The sequence below is a fragment of the Oppia nitens genome, unplaced genomic scaffold (genome assembly GCF_028296485.1).
Source record: "Oppia nitens isolate AA-2021 unplaced genomic scaffold, nextdenovo-longstitch-racon4-pilon3 scaffold2_pilon_pilon_pilon, whole genome shotgun sequence".
Taxonomy (NCBI): Eukaryota; Metazoa; Arthropoda; class Arachnida; order Sarcoptiformes; family Oppiidae; genus Oppia; species Oppia nitens.
In genome coordinates this window covers 6,021,273-6,035,727 of record NW_026533210.1, presented here as the reverse complement: position 1 = coordinate 6,035,727, position 14,455 = coordinate 6,021,273, and the positions used below count along the sequence as shown (strand labels likewise).

Here is a 14,455-nt window from a genome sequence, read left to right as displayed (position 1 = left end):
AGTTTATATTTTTTTTCTATAATAATTTTATATTTGTACTCTAAAATTATATTTACAATATATTTGTATTTTTTTAAAAAATGTTAAATATTATTATGTTATTTATTTAATTTATTTCAATCAATCTTGCAACAAATCTTAACACTAATAAGGTAAAAATTAATTTTTTAATTTTATTTATTTTTAGTATTATAACAATTTTACAACATAATTATAACTATAGAATATATATTAAAATACGTTATTTAGTATTTTTTTAGATTTTATTTTAAATGATAACATTGATTTTTTTTGCAAATTGTTAAAAAAAATTAAAATATAATATTATTTTTTAAGACCCTGAGGCTAGAGATGAGCAACAAATAAAAATGAGATTAAAATTTGATTTTATAATATTGTTTCTTCAATAACATTAATTTTATTTTATATATTTTTATTGTTATTTAAAATGCATAAATGCTTAACTAACCTTGTTATTTGTGGTTTCATTAATTATGTGTTGAGATGCAATAAAATCTATTTAAAAAATCAATTTTAGATAATAAATTAGACTTTATAAAAAATCAATTTTTAATATTATAATTTATTTTCTAATCATATAAAATAAAATACTATAACACAAAATAATTAGCTAATATTATTTTTGTTATTAACTACTATATAATTAGCGTATATTAAGTAGTCATATAGTAAAAAAATAAAGAAAAGTTTTTAAAAAAATTTACAAAATTATCTTATTTTTTCTCTATATATTAACATAAGCTGTAAAATAAAAGTTTTGAATGTTTATCGATATTTTTGTTTTAAAATTTAATATTTTTGTTTTGTTTAAATATATAACTGTATTTTTTTTAATAAGATATCGTTAAAGATTTTTGTGTATATCAATCTTTTTTTTTGAAAAAAAACTAATAATAATTGAATTATTAATGTCAATAATAATTTAACGGCACATTTATTATATCTGAATAAAAATGTTTCTGATTATTTTATTATATTATTGATTTATACATTATTTATTATCTTTGGTAATAATTATCATAAAATTTATAGCTAACAAAGTTTATCTAAATTTTCCTGATTTTTGTGGATTATTGTGTTTTTTTGTTGTTGAAAAAATTATTAATTACTATAGAAAACTATTAAAACATGATAACACATAAATTATTATTTATATTTATGAAAATAAATCACTAAATATTTTATAATATATTCAATAAAAGTTACTAAAACTTTATTAATCTTAATATTTGAATGTTATTTTAAAAAACTAACTTTCAATTTTTAAAAATAATATAATGTATGTTAATATTTCAATGTCAATAATACTGTATTGTATTTGAAATACATGTTTGGTATATAAATTACATTTATAAAAAATATATATATAATATAACTTTTAAAGAAAAACTCTAATACATAGATTATTCACATAATTTATTTTTTCTAATGTTAATATAATCATTGGGTAAACGTATAAATTGTATACTTTGTGAGAAAATTAAGCTATAATAATAATAACTATAAAAAATATTTTGTAATACTATACGGTACCATTCATAATAACAATAAAAATTAGAAATATAAAAAAACATCATTTCTACAGTTAGTTAATATAACAAACAATTGTACATTAATTTCATGCAATCAATCAAATTATTATATATTTTAATAATTTAGTATAAAATCAATTATTAAATCTTTTTTATTCGATTAACTAATGTTTGACTAATTTTTATTAATATATTTATTTTTTCGAAAATTATAATTTTAGTAATAATACCAATATATATATATTCAAAAATTAACATTTATGATGATCAAGGTTGTATTCTAATAATAAAATTATTATTATTATTATTAGTTTTAGTAGTAGTATATTGTATGACAGTTATTTAATATCATAGTCATTTAATATACATTGTAATGAAATCTATAGTAAAGCTATTTCTAAATTTAATTTTTTAAAATTTTTATGTAAAAATATTGACAGTAAAATATTTTTGCAATTGTATAAAACCTATGTTTTACCGATTTTAAACTATTCAAATTCATGCTTTACTCCTACTTTAACTCAATCACATAAAATTGAAAAAATCCAAAAAGTTATAACAAAATATATTTGTAACAATTTAGGAAAATTAGACATAAGTTATATTAATAGATTAAAATATTTGAATTTAATTACATTAGAAAAAAGAAGAAAATTAAAAGCGTTGAAACTTATTTTCAAAATAAAAACATGTAATAATACTGTACCTAATAATTGGTTTTATTTGTTTGAATTTTATAAAACATCTAGAAATGGTTTATTTATTAAAAAAACATTTAAAAGGATTGATTTATTTGATAAAAATTATATTAATTATTGTATAAACCTATTTAATTCATTACCATTGTATATAAGAAATGAAGAAAAATACTGTAATTTTATTAAATATATTAATGACTTTTTGTAATATTGTATACAACTTGTTATGTATAACATTGCATTTAAGCTAAATAAAATTATTATTATTAATTATTATTATTATTATTTTAAGACTTTCAATAAATAATAGAATATACAGTATATATATATTATAATATTAATACTGATTAATATTGAATAGTGATTTAAAATAATTTGTATAAAGGCTATTATTATAAAAAACTATTTTTCAGTAAATATTATTTAATAATATATATATTTGCAAATATAATAATAATATTAAGACATTATTTATAAATTATTATAATTAACAAAAATTATATATTATTTTAATATTTTTTTATTTAATAAATGACATGTCATAATTTTGATAAAATCATAACATATTTATAAACATACATAATTTATATTTATATTATATGCTAATATAACTTATCTAAAAATATAAGATTGAAAAAACAACTAAAATTTTAAAATAATTATCTAATAAATATAATATAGAATTTATTACTTATATGTTACATTATTTTAAATGCTAATTTTTGACAATACAATAAATAACTTTTAAATTATCTATTTTTAAATAATTTATTTTTACACAATAGTTTTAATTGCTGACAAATTAATTAATATTCAGAATTAGTGTTTAAAATTGCATTATTATTTAAATTATTTTTTTATAATTTTATACAATCTAAGACAATAGGACTTAAATATTTTCAATAAAATCAATATATTATTATGATCTCAAAAATTTAATAGTATAGATAGATAGTAGTTTTAAAACGGTATATGTTTATTAAACAATTATTACATAATTCATTAATTAATTTAATGAAATAAATTTTTTTTTATTTTTTATTTTAACACTTTATCCCTTTATTTTCATATCGCTATATATTAGTGATTCAAAAAATAAAACGATGATTTCATAACATGTTTTTTAGTATTGTATAATAAATGAATTTCTAATAAATATTAATTCGTTGTTAACAACAATATAAATATTAAAAATTAATGCATTTATATTGCATTTATCAACGATATCTTATTTTATGTAATATTTAATTATTACATCATTGCATGAGTACTGTATGTTTACAAACTTTACATATATTGTAATATCTATAATAATAATTAATTATTGCTTTTTATAGTGTTGTATGATATCAACAACAAAAAATTATTTAATTAATGGGTTTCTATTAGTTAACTATTATTATAAATTTTTACACAATAGTATAATAATAAAAAAGCCAATTATATTGACTAAATATTTGTGCATTAAAAAAATTTCAAACCACATTATAATTTACATTCAATAGATTTATAAAATCAATTGCCTATTGTATACATAATTTAATAAATCTAATATTAATTATTATTATCGTATATTAAATATAGGAATGGATTTTCCGATATTTTTTTATTGAAATAATATTTATATTATCTTTTAATGCGTTTGAAACTTATGATTGATTTTAATGGATTAGACTTCAATCACATCAATATATTAATATTTTATGTGATTTTTATATACAAAACAAATATTGTGGTTTTCATATATATATATACTGTACTGTATTTATATAATTATAATTTATTCAATGTATAGCACATAATATATAATTGATGAGTATATTTTTGAAATATTAATTTTATTGTTAGACATTGAATTCAAATAATTATTTACTATAGCAATATATTTGTTTGTAAGTGTATTATATCAACCTTCAAATATCAATATTATTAATTTACTATTTTTATTTTTAAAAAAAATAATCCACTAAATTAGTTATTTATAAATTAAGTGATATAAAATACTTACTTTAACACATAATTACTTGATAAACGATTTATTAATAACCATTAAATTTTAATGTTTATGCCAATGATTTAATTATGTAAAATTATACGATTATATAAAAAGTATATTTACTATATTATGTATAATACTGTATTATAGTATAGTTAATGCATAACAATATATCATTAATTTTAGAAAATAAGATACATTAAACTTTTTATTTTGAAACTAAGTTATTACGTATACATTAGTTATTTATTATATTACACTATTAAAAAATTATATAATAAAATTTTGCAACAATTTAAATATTTTAAAAATAAAATAATTTTGTATTAACTCATAAAAACAAACTCACAATCTTATTGAATATATATATAACACGGAAATACTATAATTTTTGACAATTTTTTAAATTTTAATTAAAAAAATGTGATTAAAAAAGTGTTTCTATGCAAAAAACAACAAAATGTATTCAACAACAAAATTTAAAGTTTTAAATTGCTAATTTTTTTATCATAACTTTATTATATCTGTGATGTTTTGTCAAAACATAGTTTGATGGACACAATATAAAATTTCATTGATCATCAACAAGAAAAAAATATATTAATAATTCATATTATTGATTATCACTTGACTGTATGTGTGCTATATTGGTGTGTCCTTTAGTGTAAAGTGACTTATAGATAGATTACCCCTCACTGGTAGCTCAGGGCTAATGAGAAAACATTAATTGACAGTTAAGTTTAATACAGTATATTAATATATAAAGAGGATATTATACATATAGTGTAGGAGGTTTTTAGGCTAATCCTAGAGACGGCTCATACCCTAACACATGGTGTGAAAGTGATGTCAAATATAATTAATAAATAGACATTTTTCATTATTTTGTTTTATTTTTTTTATTAAAGATAAAATAGTCAATAGATTGTTATATATTTTTACTAATTACTATTAATTATAATTTTGTCTAAATCAATATATATATATATATATATAGGATGTTATTATTATTATTTTCAAAAATAACAATTAAAAAATCGTGAAGTGATAGTTAAATAATTTTTCAAAAAAATAGTTAATTGAAAAAAATTAATTACTAAAATAATGCCAATGTTTTGCTATTAAATAATAGTTTTAAATACATATAAATTATATACAAACAAAAGCAGATGTTTTAATATTAGTATTGCGTTTATAGATATATAAACAGTAGAGTACTGTATATATATAATGTATTGTTAAATAGCAAATAGATATACAAACAAATTAGGGGTATTTAATGGTTCAAATTAATCCTATTGTCTGAAAAAATTTATATATTTATTGTAGTTTCCTAAATGCAAAAATAATGTCAATGTCATTATATATATGTGTGGCATTTAGATTTTTAAATATTATTTTAAAAATAAATTTTGTATATAAGTTTATAAATTATTTAATAGTGTTTAAATTAAAAGTCCATTTATCTTATGTCTCAATTCAATAATTGCATTATTATTTAATTATTATTTAATTATGAAATTATTTATTATACAATTTAAATATTTATCGGAATTTGTTTATAAAGTTAAGAAAACAAAACAAAAGATGTTAGATTAGATTGAATTGAATTTTAATTAATTGTAAAATTTAATTATTGCCTATTGTTTTAAGTAAACAAAAATTACGATACCTATACAAAATCAACTATCAATAAAAAAAATTTAAAAATTAATTAATTAATTATATTTGTAATTATTTTAAATATTTAAACAAGATAATATTTAAAGATATCTTAATCAAAAGTTGACAAGGTTAATGTTATATATATATATATATAATAAAGATATATAATTACATTAGTTTTAAACTTAATAACTAATAAAATTAAATTATGATCAAATAGACTTTTATTATCTATAAACACACTATTATAGCGTAATAATAGTTAATAAAAAAATAACTAATAAAATTAAATATTTATACAAATTGCACTAAAACAAAAAAAACAAAAATTAAAAAATATTAGTTTTTATTTTTACCTATCGTCTAATGTAATGTGTTTACCATTAACTGAAAACAAAATTAAAAATTATTAGGCTATTAATTTTATTACAATGTGTTTAAATAAAATGTATTTTTTCTCAGAGATGAAACTTTTCAATGTCTTACGTTAAGTCACACAATCATTATGTTTGAAAATTATTAATATAATAATTATGTTTTTTGGTAATTTAATATTAATAATTTATGTCATAAAAATGTTTAACTTTTAAATGTATAGCAAAATTAATTATAAATATTTTTATTTTATTTATCATTTATCATTTGGTGATAGATTAATAGTTTAAATGATTTTTTAAACGAAAATTTTAAAGAAAATTAATTATTATTAACAAAAATACCTAAAAGATGAGCACATTTTATAATTGTCGGCATTTATCATATAATACCAAACATCATATGTATAAACAAATAAACAACAAAACAAATTGTAATAAATTTATCCCTGAATTTAGCTTTTTGTTTAATATTTGTTTCTTTTTGTTTGTTTTGTTTTTTTGACAATAAGTTTGAAAACATAATTTTTATAAACAATATAATTTATATACAGTATGTATAGTAGATTTGTATAAAAAAAATTACAAATAAAGTTATACAGTATTATCATTATTATTCAATATTATTTATTTATTTATTTTAAAATAAACAAAAAATAATAATTAAATATTCATTAGCAATATGGCTATAATTTAATAGCTGATCATAGCTAAAGTCATAATCAAAATAAAGTTATTAAATTTGAATTTAAAGTGTTTTCACTATTAACACTGAAATTCATTAATAATAATATTAAATACTATCAATTTTACTGTCATTTAAAAAAATATCATTTAAAATTCAATATCATCTTAAAATGTATTTAATAATAACAAATATGATAATAAAATTCAGTTATTTTGAGTATTCAACCATAAAAATCATTTATTTGATGACTATTTTGATGAGTTATTGAATGAGTTAATGAATTTATTATTTGTTTTTCTTTTATTTTAAAAAAATTATTTTAATAAAATATTTTTTATTACATTAAATATTTATATTTGAAAAAATGTCAAAATTTTATATATGAGTGTGATTTCCGATTCAATTACAGCTATCATAAAAAATGTATTATATTAATAATCACTTTATTTAATAACAATATTTAACAGTAAATATGACAGTAATTTATTAAATATTTGTTTTTACAAAATACAAAAAAAAAATTACTGTCAATATTATGTTAAATGTACGTAATTAACAATTATTGATTGTCTAACAAAATATCTAAAAATAATTTTTTGATATAATATGGAATCAAGAATTTTTGTTGAATATATAGGAAAATACAATACTTTATAGTTATGATTAGGATATGAAATACATGATAGATATAATAGATATATTTAAATACATTTAATGTGAAAATACTTGTACTTTTTTCAACAGTAGTTTAGTACAAAATAATATTAAAATACTTAAATTTATAAATAATTTTTTTCTAACAAAAAATAATTCATGAATTATAAACTCATGTCTTTATTCATATCTTTTACTGAATCACTTGTAAAACAATATAAAGTGTATATAAAGTTTTTTTTTATTTATTTATAAAAAAAAGTTATTTAATGTATATTCTCATTATTTTTATTGTTGTTTTATTTGTTGTAATTTTTACTTTCACTTATTGAAAAATCAAATCACGACTTTATTTAAGTTTCATAGTATTTAACATTAAACTTATGGTAATTTAATTGCTTAACTTCATTGACACTTTTTGTCTATAGTTTTGAATAGTTGTATAATTTTAAAGTTTACAAATTTAAATTTAAATATAGTTTTTGAAAACAATAAAAAATAGTTATTTACTGTACATTAAAAAAATGAAATTAATATTTGATGTAAATTTTAAATTTAAATTTTTAACAATAAATGTCATTTTTGTATATTTATAAAACAGTTATACACTATAATCATAAACTAAATCATTGCCAAACAAATGGATAATACAATTATTGGCATTATTTTCAAACTTTTATTACTATTGATTGGCCAATCAATTGCTCAACAATTTGATAGTAAGTATATTTCTTTTATATATTGATTTATAAATTTATAAAATTAGTGATGTTAATGTTTAGCACTGATTAATACTGTATATAATTATTATAATGTATAAAAATAATTATTAATATATAGATTTAGTACAATTTATATTAAATATTATTCATTAATTAGATTTTAAACTGTCAAATAAAAAATTATATTTATTTAAAAGTTTTAGAAATTAATAATAAAATAATATATTTATTATAAATAGTTTTTAAAATTTAAATTTAATAAAAACTTTTCAACATTTAGATACTCTCTGTCAAAGTGAGGGATTTTTTCGGGACCCCAAAGATTGTGTCCAATTTTATCGATGTGTTCCCGACGAGACAGCCGGTAGACTTCGTATATACCGTTTTGCTTGTCCTCCCGGCACTGTGTTTGACGAGAGAAACTCGGTGTGCAATTGGCCTCATTCGGCACCGCCATGTGATGCATCATCACCTGCAACACTACCACAGAACCAGTACAATGGGGTTCAATCATCAGCAGTGGCTAACGATCCTAACCTAAATGGCCAATCATATGCCAGACCTCAGATGCGTCCTGAGGACAGTTATTACTACCAACCGGTCGGACAACCGGCCGCTTCCTCTGGTGATGTTACCTATGAACTCGAGCCACTCGACCAATCTGTTAGATCGCCCGCATCGGGTCGCTCACAGCGCTCACAAAATACTGCCCGACCGCGAGCTCAGCCCAAAACAACTACAACTGCCGCACCATTACTGCCAACAAGTAATGCAAACGAAAGGTTTCCAAACATTAGACCACAAGACCCGTCGCGTTATTTTTCGCCGGCACCGGACAATACTCAATCCGATGATGACTGGGCTCAACCATCACCTAAGGCTGATGGACAGGGAGATGGTTCACAAAATGTAATTATTTAAATACTGCTATTACTTATTAATTAATTTGTTTAATTATAGGATCGGATTAGCCAACAAAAAGATGACAACTTAGAGGACACAGATGTCCAACAAAAAGAACAGCAACAACAACAACAAGAAGAAGATGATAGCGACAGTCACTCAGATGCCAGTCCTTCAATGAAAACCACTGCCAAACCGCCGACAAAAACTGCCACAAAACCCAGTGCTAAACCGCAAACTAAATCTAAACCGCAAACCAAATCTAAACCTAAACCACAATCGCAAACAAAACCGGCTACAAAAGGCAAGCCGACCAGTGATGAGGCGACTAAAGGAAAGACCAGATCAAAACCAAAGCCTACTCCGCCAGTTAAATCACCGACAAAGACAAGCACTGCCCCTAAAAAACAAACTACAACTGCCAGTCCTAGTGCTACACCAATGACTTCAACTAATGCTGCCACTGATGCTGAAGAAGAACAACAGACCACTACTACAGAAACTTCCGGCGGTTCTGAAGATGAAGCCACAGAAGTACCGAAAGAGACACAACAATCGGGCGAACAGATTAGTCAAGCGAAGGATACGGATGACGAAGATTTACCGTCGGCCGATGAGGACTGTAATTGTTCGCCAGTACGGCGTATATATCAGTGCCGAACAACCGGTTCGTTTAGAGATCCAAAACGATGTAATATGTTTTACAAGTGTACCGAAACTGATGGAGGATTCAATGCCGATCAATACGAGTGCGATGAGGGTATGGTTTTTGATGAAAAATCAGGGAAATGTGATAAGGAATCGACCAGTAATAAGTGTCCTACAAAAAAGGCTACCAGTGCTCAAACAGGTAATCATAATAATAATTATAAAGTATTATTTTTTATGAATATATTTATTCCATGACAAAGATGACAGCAAAAAGGGTGGTGTGTTAGCCCAGCAAAAGGATAAGCCACGGTTCACACCCAGACCTACTGCCAAACCATTGTCAAGATGTGAGATATCATTTGATTAATTTAATAAATTATATCATTTTGTTTTTAATTTTAAAACCTTTCAGCCTCTGAACCGACTGAAGATGAAGAAGAGTCAACACCAAGCGATAGCACTGATAGTTCTACCGAAGCAACGACAGAGTCGTCAACCCAGACATCACCAGAAACAACATCAGAATCAACTGAAACATCTTCAACTGAATCTTCAACTGAATCTTCAACTGAATCTTCATCTGAATCTTCATCTGAATCGTCAACAGAAACAACATCTGAAGCTTCCACCACAAAGTCATCTGAGGAGACGACTACATCTCAGTCCACGGATACAACTTCCAGTGATGAACCGTTAGACAGTACAAGTGAACCATCGACTGAGACAACATCCGAATCATCTACCAGTACGTCAACCGAAAGCAGTACAGAGCAGTCATCTGAGTCGCCGACATCCGAGTCAACAGAATCCTCATCTGAACCAACAACTGCCAGTCCTTCAAGTGAATCGACAACAGAAGCAGCGACTGAAACAACAGAAAACGAAAGCTCGTCAAAGACCACATCTGAAGAATCGTCAGATAAAACAACTACTGAAGCGTCGAGTGAGACGACCACACCTGCAAAAGATGAAGAGACGACATCACCAACATCTGAGACGAGTGCAGACACAACTACTACAGCACCCGAAGAAACAACTACCGAATCTGAAAGTGTTGAGACAACTGACGAGTCAACTGATGGACAAAAATCAACTAAATCTGATTTAAGAAAACCATCGCAACGTACAACTGAACCAACTGTTCAACAACAAGAAGAAGACGAACACGAAGATGAAGAAGAGGACACACCGATAGACACATCGACATCAAAGCCAGAGAAACCTAAACCTGCGGCGCAGAGGACTAAAGCTCCAACAAAAACCAAGTCTACAACACCTTCAAGTGATGAACCTATTGAACAACAACACGAAGACGATAGCGACAGTGCTTCTGGTGCTCAGCAACAACGGCCCACACAAAGACCTATATTTAAACCTAAACCTAAAACAAGTACTACTACTGCAGCACCTGAAAACAGTAGTGAAGAACCAGTTGAACAACAAAAAGTAGGTCAAATACCTGAAGATGATGCACAAGTAGATCAACAACAACAACAAGAGGAACAGATACCTGAAGATAGCAAACAGTCTGCCAATGATAAGGATAGACAGCAAGAAGAAGAACAACAGCAACAACAGATTCCACAAGAAGATGAACCACAAGAGCAGCAACAACAACATGAAGACAATGAGGATCAGCAACCAATACAACAACAACATGAAGACAATGAGGATCAGCAACCAATACAACAACAACATGAAGAACAAATACCTCAAGAACCTGAAAATCATCACCGATTTACAGAACGTCCTCAACAGTCATCAACAACACCCGTACCACGAGATGAACAACAACACATACAACAAGTTACAGATGACGAGCAGTTACCCGAAGATAAACCTCCAGTTAGGGGTCGGCCATCACAGCGACCAACTGATCCATTTGAACAGGAAGATGTAGCTATGGTTGATCATGGATTTGATTCATCCAATCGCCAAGATGGACAATTTAGTCCAATACCCGAACGTAATAGACAACCACACGGAGGAGGAGTAGGACAACAATCTGGTCAATCAGGCTTTCAGTGCACCGAAGAGGGCTTTTTTAGAGACCCTAACGATTGTAACGCATTCTACCGGTGCGTCAATCAGTTTGGTCTAAAAAGGTTTGACTTCCGGTGCGGCGCTGGTCTTCATTTTGACGAGAGATATAAGGTATGCAATTGGCCACAGTCTGCTTATCCGTCATGTCAGGGATCAGGTAGTCAACAACAGCAACAGAGACAACCATCTATACCGCAGCAAAAACCATCGCAACAACCAATTCAGGATCAGTTCATTGAATACAGTCCTCAAGAGTCGAGGAATCGATTGAACAGTGATAGTCAAGTGCGCGAACCCAACCAACCTGTCAAAGGTTTACCCTATTATTATAACTACTATTACTAAAAATTAGTTAATTATATTTTAACAATTATTAACTAATTTATGCTACTAAATTATAAACTAATAAATTAATTAATTATCATAAAATAATATAATAATAAATATAACTAATAATGCTTTAATTACAAATAATTTTTTTAATTTATTTTATTTTCTATCTTTTATGTAATATAATATTTATATCTTATTATCTATTAGTAGTTATCGTAGTATTTTTAAACAATTAATATATAGTAATCGCACATTTTATTTTTTATTTATTTACTTGTATTAATTATTGTAAATTTGTTAATTTATTTTCATGGCACTAAAACATTTTTATTTTTTTAAATTTTATTTTCTATAAACTAATCAACACAATAATTAAAATAATAAATTAATATAAATTTAACAAATTGTAATTGCTCAAAATATTAATTAACAAGTTTTTTTCAATAAATAAATTTTATTTTTCTATAAATAAATGATTATTATTAACAAACAAACAAAAATAATTTTTTCCGATTGAAATAATTTAACTAATTTGTCACTTGAAATAACATATTTTTAAAATTAAATTAATATTATTTTAAATAACAAAATAATTTTTAATATTTATCAAATTAATTGAAAACATAAATTTGTTTTGAAAAAAAATTTAAAAAATTAAATATTAATAATAATATTGATTAAATAGGTGGTACAAAATCAGGTGATAGTTCAAAAAAATCTCCATCACAACAGGTAAGTCCTCAACAATCAAATGGTGCCACAAAAGGACAGACATCACAACAATCTACAAAATCTGTGTCAAGACCTAAACCACCGGTAAAGAGCAGACCACAGACTACTAATGCTATCAAACCTTCAACTAACACAAGGGAACCGATGAAAGATCAGCAAAAAACCACTGGAAAGAGTCCTACAAAAGGAGGATCGGGTGCTAAACCTAAACCGGCAACAAAAGGACAAACAAAAAGTAGTGTCAATAGTGGTATCAAAGATAAACCACGATTTACACCACGCCCTCAACAGCAGCAAAAAGGTGGTAAACATATGGACACTACGACTAAAGGCAATAAACAGAAAAGTCCGGCAAATGTCGGCCGAAAAACAAAAAATACCCCAAGAAGTGAACCGATGAAGAAAGTCGATAATCAACAGTCGTCGACACAACAGAAAACTAAACCAATGTTTAATCCGAGACCACAACAGAGTGAACGCATCAAATCGTCGACTTCGAAGGCAGCGGCGGCGGCACCGGGAGGTCAACGAAAAGCGCAAAATAATAAAAATAAACCGCAAAAGAAGTCTAACGGCGCTCAACAACAACAAACAGCTCAACAGTTTATTCAACAACAGAGACGCCGTCGTCAGTCTAAATCGGATACATTACGGGACAAGATTTTTGTGGCACAAGAGTCCCAACGGGTGCTCAAAAAGTTAGAGCCTGTAGCTCAAGACTACTATCCATTCAATAGCTATAATATTGGTTCACAACGGAAAGCATTTAAATGTCAAAAAGAGGGTTACTTTAGACATCCCTCTGATTGCTCAAAATTTTACCGATGCGATCGTACACCTGTCCTACGTATGCACGAGTTTGCCTGTCCTCCAGGTCTACACTTTGACCCGAGCAAAGGTCAATGTAATTGGCCAATACTTGTATCGCCACGTTGTGGTAGTACTGGCCATAATACCGGTACTATTGTCGGGGATAAACAAGTAGTTAGTAATCAACTATTATTCAGTTCGCCAACAAATTATCAAAATTATAATAACTATAATAATAAACCTCAAGATATCGTTAGATTTAATGAAAGTCCATTAGAGTCAAGTAATAGATTGATTTATAGTAATGGTCCAAAACATACCGGTGCTCTCTCACAATATTGGCCTAATTATAGTCAATATTGGAATAAAAATTTTGGTTAATTATTAATATTTGATTCAATACATATGTTTACTTTAATCATTTATCTAAATAAAGTTTAAAATAATGTTATTTTTAATAATATCTAAATAAATTTATTTTATATATAATTTACATTATGTACAGTCATATACTGAACATTATTATTATTTGTATATTTAATAAAATAAACTATATAACTTTAACTAATATCAAGGACAATTAATTGACAAAAAATAAATATATCAAAGTTTCCTAATTTAATAAACTCTATG

The 14,455-nt window shown here is 24.6% G+C and overlaps 1 protein-coding gene across 1 annotated transcript; it reads left to right on the top strand.

Annotated features, from left to right (window-relative positions):
* Positions 1-8,257: 8,257 nt before the first annotated feature.
* Positions 8,258-14,203, top strand: LOC128955889 (transcriptional regulator ATRX-like). Its single transcript, XM_054301567.1, has 6 exons — positions 8,258-8,347; positions 8,631-9,259; positions 9,311-10,103; positions 10,165-10,251; positions 10,317-12,260; positions 12,966-14,203. The coding sequence occupies exons 1-6, from the start codon at positions 8,269-8,271 to the stop codon at positions 14,201-14,203; spliced, it is 4,770 nt and encodes a 1,589-aa protein (XP_054157542.1). The 5' UTR covers positions 8,258-8,268.
* Positions 14,204-14,455: the final 252 nt, after the last annotated feature.